Consider the following 7969-nt stretch of genomic DNA (forward strand, 5'->3'; position numbering starts at 1 on the left):
ACGTAATTTTCCAAGTTTCAAACGCTAGAACCTAGAAATAAATGGGGGGCGACAAGGATCTCCAGATTGATTCCCCGTCCGGGACGTGTCGAGGCGTCCCTGAGCAAGACACCCAACCCCCAAATGCCCCTGACGAGCTGGTCGGCGCCTTGCGTGGCGGCCAGTCGCCGTCAGGTGTGTGTGTATGAATGTTTGAAAAAAAATAATAATAATAATAATAATAAAAGTGGGGGGCGGCATGGCTCAGGCAGTAAGAGCAGTCGTATGGCAGTCGTAGGATTGCCGGTTCGATCCCCCGCCCGGGCTGTGTCGAGGCGTCCCTGAGCAAGACACCTAATCCCCAAATGTTCCTGAAGAGCTGGTCGGCGCCCTGCGTGGCGGCCAGTCGCCGTCAGTGTGTGAGTGTGTGTATGAATTGCCATTATTCATTTGAAAATGTAAATTTACAACAACCTTCGACACTACGCCTGAGATTTCCATGCTGCTACTTTGACTTTCTGGAGCATAGCCAGTATTCTGTTCCTGATTTCTTTGGTTGCCAGAGAATACACAATGGGGTTCAGACAGGACGGAATGCAGGAGGCTAACGACAAGTTCGCCATTCTGACGTTTGGATCGACTTCGAATAAGAAAAGTTCAGTGAGGTACAGCGTTATTGTCGGCACGTAGAAAATCGCCACTAAAATGAGATGTTCTGTGCACGTTGCAAGTGCTTTGTACCGGTTTTCCACATTTTTCATTCGAAACACAGTTCTCAAAATCCATGCGTAGGAAATGGCAATTAAAGTCAGGGGCCCAAACGAAAGCATTATTGACAGAACAGAAGCAGCGGTCCATTGCAGTGTATTATCATTGCAGGACAGATTGAATACTGCCCCGTAGTCACACACAAAGTGGTTCACAATGAGTGAATCACAAAAGGACAGTTTTTTCAAGATCGCGATCAAGAAAATCATGACGCCTGCAAAAACCAGCCAAAGAATCGCTAAAATACTGATCATGGTCGTGGGGGTGTTGATAGAATTATGCCTCAGTGGAAAACATATCGCAATGAACCGGTCATATGCTAACACAGTGAGGGAAAATGACTCCAATATTACAGCAGTATAATAAAAAAAAATCTGTGACAGGCATGCATTGTACGATATAAAGAGATCTTTGGTAACAACAGGCTTAATCGTACCGGGAATAAAGGCTGTACTGGACACCAAGTCGACAAACCCTAAATTAGCCACCGCAATGTACTTTGGAGAATGAAGCCGATGATCTATACATATTATGGAAATTATAAATGAGTTGCACAAAATGGTTACAATATAAATGAACCCGAGGAAACCAACAAACAAATGAGCGAACTTTAAATACGTAAATCCGATAACGTAAAATCCCGCTGGTGTAATGATGGAGTCGTTCGTGATGGGAGTGGCGAGAATTCCCATGGCGCGTGCAGCGTTCAGAACCTCCGACGTGTCTCCTTCTCCTCTGGGCCCTGAGAGAGAAATGGATGAATGGCAATCAATGAAAACATACAACCACGTGGCAATTCAGACTACCTTGGTCATCATTTAATTTGCTTTACATTTCGACATTCAGCAGACGCTCCATCCGCTATACGGATTTCCCCCCCATTCTGTCCAATCATATAGCGGTGTATTTCCTCTTTAGAAGTTCAAGGTGAGTAGGCTACCTTTTAAATGGTAGGCTATATCGTCAGCAGCCTAGCTTGGAAAATACCGCCTTTGAGTTATAAACCAGTTCATCGGGAATTATAGGCCTCCTACATCGATAACCGATCCATTGTCCGGACCAGCTGATTCGTTTAATTTGCATTTTAGTCCACATTAACAGTTTGGCAGGCTCATAGACGGTGCGACGTTTCTGTGTCAATCTATGGAATGATTTTACTGCATATTTAATTAAATTAAGCTGGCCTACTAGTTTTCGATTATTTGCAAAAATGAGTGTTAAATACGTATTAAACATAATTACTCAGAGAGACCTGTGATCTGGGGAAATGAGTCTTATCAATTGAAACTGACTTATTTTACTCCCATGCAATACCCTACATTTCCTCTTGCGTAATAGCCATATTAACAAATAGCAAAAAGCCACGTGATGCAGGTCACACACCGACCATTATCCCTGCCTCCGTTCTAACAGACATGATAACTTGCTGGTGTCTGAGCCAACCATCTGATCTGCCCGTTATTACCCATTTAGAGTGGACAATTATAAAGAGCCAAATGCGCATTTTTTGTCTGTCTTGACTACTACTCCAAGAAATAACGGAAATGGTTTGCTTGATAGTGCCCGTACGTTTTCCAGAAAACGTCCACCTTTAGTGAACTGCATGCAAGTGAATAGCCGGACCACAGACAGCAAAATACTACAATCAGCTTTCTCCACTCGTAACTTCAATGGCGCGCTTATTTAAGCCAATATCCAGCCTGGTGTTCGTCACCTTGAGCATGGTTTAAGCTTTGCTCTTGCGTTCTCTAGTACCACTCAACCTTTTGCATATTGTATCTATGGAACTATAGCTATTTCACATACATGTAAAAAATAAACGCAACAGGAAACCGCTACTCACTAGCTCTCCTCAGCATAGGTCGGTGTTGAAATCCGTGAATGTGCTTCTCTACGCATACTGCGGAATTTATCTCTTTTCGGTGTAAAGCGCGCCTACGTGGGAATTCGTCTGGAGATCTGAAACTACCCTCCATTGACTGTCGAATGTGTAATCCCTTTGGTGGCTCAGGGAGGCATTGATGAGGTCACAGTTGACACTGAGTTTTGCCAATTAGCAGTAACCTTTACATACACCGATTTACGCTGCAGTTTGCCGCTTTTAACTTCAATAGGAACATATCCACAGTACTTTGTACATATTTAGTAATTATTACATATTTCAAAGACAGACAAGATCAGCGATAACATTAAAACCACCTGCTTAAACCAGATAATTAATGATTCAATTCTAAGATAGACATGATCATGAACACCTACCAAGATATTTGAATAACAAAACAATGCACTTTTAAATGAAATTTTATTGTTAGTCACCATAGTAATTGCAGATTTTGTAAAGTATTTGGTTTCTTGAAAAACGCTATGTACAATTGTAAATACAATTTTCATGATTTTCCTTATTATTATGTCTATCATCATTATACCATTATTATACGAGGATGGTATGATTTAGCAGTGCAACCCACATTAATATTGTGTGTTGGCTCACATAGACATTACACATATACTCTAAATCAGTTATGAAATAAATGTACCCAGAACTGCACTGGCGCTTATATTTTGAAGATGGAGCCTTAAAGCGGCGGCACGGATGGTGCAGTGGGTAGCACTGCCGCCTCACAGCAAGGAGGTCTTGGGTTCAAATCCCCGTCGGCCGGGGCCTCTCTGTGCGGAGTTTGCATGTTCTCCCCGTGTCTGCGTGGGTTTCCTCCGGGTACTCCGGTTTCCTCCCACAGTCCAAAGACATGCAGGTTAGGCTGATTGGAGAGTCTAAATTGCCCATAGGTATGAGTGTGTGAGTGAATGGTGTGTGTGCCCTGCGATGGACTGGCGACCTGTCCAGGGTGTATTCCTGCCTTTCGCCCAATGTATGCTGGGATAGGCTCCAGCCCCCCTGCGACCCTGTTCAGGATAAGCGGGTTAAGATAATGGATGGATGGATGGAGCCTTAAAGCAATAGTTCACTAAACAATTATCAGCTGATTTCTGATGTCAAAAAGAGTCTAATGGCAAAATGAATTCACATTCAAAAGGATGTTTTCCATACATACATTACCTTGCTCAATCACAAATTAATGGTAAAAATAGGAAAGCCTTTGGGCTGAAATTAGCTGGTTCATATTTTATCTATTGATTTTGATATTAAGACCTATTAACATTTAGAAATACATGTGTATATTTCAAATTAAGATATGAAGATATATACTGACTGAAACAAATGGATTTTGATATTCCTCTAAATATGAAATATTATTCAGGTCCTGCAGCACCCCCCATGCAATTTACTTTTGATTATCTGTTTATATTAATACATATATCATATAATGAAATATTGAGTGTTTACAGACAAGTGTATACAGTTGAAAGCATTTTTAATCCTGAAAAAAAACTGTTAGTACAGTACAGTTTGAACCAAGCTTGTCTGGACTATTATGTACCCATTTTGTGTCTATCTATGGAACATTTGATTGAAAATTGTATTTCAAATTAAAATAATTTGTTTGCTTATATAACTCATATACAGTGCTGTGAACAAGTATTTCCCCCCGTTTTCCTGATTGGCTACATTTATTATTATTCAACACAAAAACAAAGTTTTAAAGAAGAGATAATGATTGGCAAAATAACCTACGCACTTGTAAATCACTTTGGATTAAAAGCGTCTGCCAAATGACTAAAATGTAAATGTAAATGTAATTCACAGACAGGAAGCAGCGAGAACATTATCTTGACCTATGCTCTGACAAGGCTTCCAACACACAATGCATTAATACCTGCTATGGGTACTGTAACTACTGTGGTCTACTTCAAACAACATGTACCACTGGGCAGGCTGCTGCGGATTCAATCAAATATTCTCTTTGAATCAACAACCAAATAGATTATTTTCAGAGGAACGCAGGAGTTAATTCTTGCTCTGTAAAATAAATTAAAAGAGGTAATCACTGCCAAATTACATAAGTACATTGTGTATATCTGAGCTAAAGGATAGATGTTCAGACTGCTGTACATTAAGAGAGAACATCACAGCAGAGAAGATTTGTACATGGTTTGAAGAATTTGTGATTTGATTGATTAGTTATTAATTAGTATTAGTTTCTATTGTTAGTATGTGTAGTTTTATTTTAAATGTATTTCCTGTCATATTGTACGGCTTCTACTGATTTTTGTCAACAGCGATCTCTTGATGAAATGAGACAGGTCTCAATGAATCCTCCCTGTGTAAATACAGAATAAATCAAATTAATATTTAGTTAAAATATATATTTAAATTAAATCTTAAATCTGTTACTTTTAGATTAATGTTCTGTTCGCATTAAAATGACCTGTTACATATTTTTCCTACAGGTGAAACTAAACTAAAACTTTCCAACATGAAACTTTATGTGCTGAGCTCAACTTATCTAAAAAAGTTTGTGAACAAACGATACACCCCTTACACATTTGCAGCATATGACAGATGTTATGTTCAGATCTTTCACATCCGAGAGTAACACTGACACACACGCACATACATTCACAAATATAGTTCCTTTGCAAAAACCTGATAAGCATCCTGACATTTGAAAAAAAAAAGACATTACTACCATCTGTTAACCTATAGTGTGAGAAAATGCACAATAATCCTGTAACATTTTATTTTCCTCCATTGTACAACTAGCAAGTAGTGGGGGAGTGGCAAACAATAAATAGATGTAGAATTGTATATGACATGAGTGAGTGCACAGCCTTTGTACCCTCTGTAGTGTTAGAAACTGCAATATTGTTATTGTTTTTATTTTTTGCTGCACTGTTCCCCTCACAGCTAGACATCGTAGGAGAACAGGGAAGTGGATACATACCTCTGCGTCAATACGGGTACCATCCCAAAATAACCGCACACTGCCAGAGTGGTGCTTTAAAATCTGAACTGAATACAAAACACCAGAAAATTAAGTGTGATATATGTGTTCTGCCGGTAGGAGACTTATAAGTTTGCATTTTGGAAGTAAAATACAGCAACATATAGTCTAAATGAATAGTATAAATACACTCAGTAAGCACTTTATTAGGTAGAGCTTTACACCAGCTTGTTAATGAAAATGTTAAATCAGCCAATCATGTGGGAGCAACTAAATGCATAAAAGCATGCAGACGTGGACAAGAGGTTCAAGCGGAGTTTCAGACCAAATGTCAGAATAGGGAAGAAATGTGACCAAAGTGACTTTGACCATGGAATGATTGTTGGTGCCAGAAAGGGTGCTTTGAGTATCTCAGAAACTGCTGATCGCCTGGGATTTTTTTGACATTTTCAACAGTCTCTAGAGTTTGCAGAAAACGGTAAAACTTTACAGCTGTAAAACTCGTTACGACAGGGGGCAACATCCTTTATGGCACAGGAAGGTTTCAGGAAGTTTCCCTGAAAGTATGCATAAAGCATCGGATGTTTCATGACAAATTCAGTTTAGATAATATTCATGTTTGGTATTATTCTGATTGTTTCAGTGTGACTGGTGCAATGGTTTCATTTCTGCAACAGCAAACCTTGGACATCAAAACCAACCAGGAACCCAGGAGAAACTGTGTGGTGCTCTGCCCCAGTGAAAGCCATGTGCCTCAACCCCCTTGATCAGATCTTGTTTCCTGGGAGGCCTGGCTCCAAATTCCAAATGGTTATAAAACGCCAGATGGTTCATTGGTTCATTGCGGACCCATTTTTAGGGTCAACATCAAAGGCCTGATTTTGGATTTAAGGAGGGCAAACCAACCAATCTGGGAGAATGCAATCAGACTCCCATTGCACACCGTGCACAAAATTTCTAGGTACAAGGTGTCTGTAACCAGACTCCCGTATGTAGCTTTTATTACCAGGTATGACTTTTAAGACTCCGTAAGTTTCCTTTGTAATGCTTTTATGTATATTTTGATTTGGAACTAGAGTGTAATTATGTATGTAACCTGCCTGGTAAAATAAATTGTTAAAACTTGATCTGTTTGGTTTTCCTCACTGACACTCAATGTTACACAGGGAATGCTTGGTTACCCCCTCGAACTGGTCTAGGGAGGATGAATATTTACACTTAATGTATCACGGCGTATAGCACCCGTAGACCTATGATGGTAAATCCCTCGCCTCCGCGTGGTAGTTCAGTCATGGCGAGCACAGCCATAGCTATGTTGGTCTGCTTGGGTCCCTAGGCTGTTAACAGATATACCCAAGAGTAGCTATTCCTGCGACCTCTGTAATGACAATAGATATCTAGTCAGTTCATGAGACGTGCACATAACGTGCGATGTGACATGCGGCGGAACCAGCAGAGGACTGTTCAGATTAATAAATCTCAGTACAGGATTCCTATAGCGATCAAGTCAAAATTATAAATAAGACATCTACCAAAGGTAGATAACTAATCTAAATTATTATTCTAAATGGAGTCAGATATAACAAAGGTGAATGTATTGGCCCTATTGTGGAGATTCTAGGTCAGCCCGGACCAGTAAAGAGCGGAAGGCAGAGTGGTACTACTGCCTTTGTATCGTGGTTTATTTATTGGCTGATCTAGACTCTCTGCATAGGGGCCACTAATTTTTAACCCTATTAGTATTCTTTCAGCAACACCAGAAGGACAAGCACGCTGATACCTTCAGCCCTCGCTAAATTCCGTTGTTGGGTTAGCGTGGGGTTTTACAGTCCCACAGGGATCGGTGCTGGGGCCACTGCTGTTCCTCATTTACATAAATGACCTAGACATGGGCATTGAAAGTCATTTAGTTAAATTTGCAGATGATACAAAACTACTGAGGTTTAGCTAATAGTATAGATTCTACTAAAGTAATCCACTTCAACAGAATCCAGAAGTGGACGGAAACCTGGCGAATGAAATTCAATACAACTAAAGTAAAGTTCTACATGTGGGAAATATAAATATAAAGCAGGATAACTTATTGGGGGATACAAAATTAGATAGTGCTGAAGTGCAAAAAAACTTGGCGGTCATAGTTGACCAAAGCCTTTTGGGTTCTTGTCAATGTGCTGTAGCAGTAAATAAGGCCAATAGGATGTTAGGATACATAGCCAGGAGTATTGATTATAAGTCCAAGGAAGTTATACTCACCTTATACAATACTCTTGTTGGGCCACACTTGGAGTACTGTGTGCAGTTCTGGGGACCGCACTATAAGAAGGACATAGAGGCACTAGAAAGGGTTCAGAGAAGGGCAACCAGATTGATTCCAGGTG

The 7969-nt window shown here is 40.2% G+C and overlaps 1 protein-coding gene across 1 annotated transcript; it reads right to left on the reverse strand.

Moving 5' to 3' along the window:
* Nucleotides 1-461: 461 nt before the first annotated feature.
* On the reverse strand, nucleotides 462-1439 carry LOC133133472 (olfactory receptor-like protein COR4). The gene has a single exon (XM_061249571.1). It carries the CDS (start codon nucleotides 1437-1439, stop codon nucleotides 462-464), a length of 978 nt encoding a protein of 325 aa, XP_061105555.1.
* Nucleotides 1440-7969: the final 6530 nt, after the last annotated feature.

This window comes from Conger conger, chromosome 7 (genome assembly GCF_963514075.1).
Source record: "Conger conger chromosome 7, fConCon1.1, whole genome shotgun sequence".
Classification (NCBI taxonomy): domain Eukaryota; kingdom Metazoa; phylum Chordata; class Actinopteri; order Anguilliformes; family Congridae; genus Conger; species Conger conger.

Excerpts from the sequence above, each read along its gene's own strand:
- LOC133133472 (XM_061249571.1), bottom strand. The coding sequence starts at position 1,439 with ATGGGAATTCTCGCCACTCCCATCACGAACGACTCCATCATTACACCA.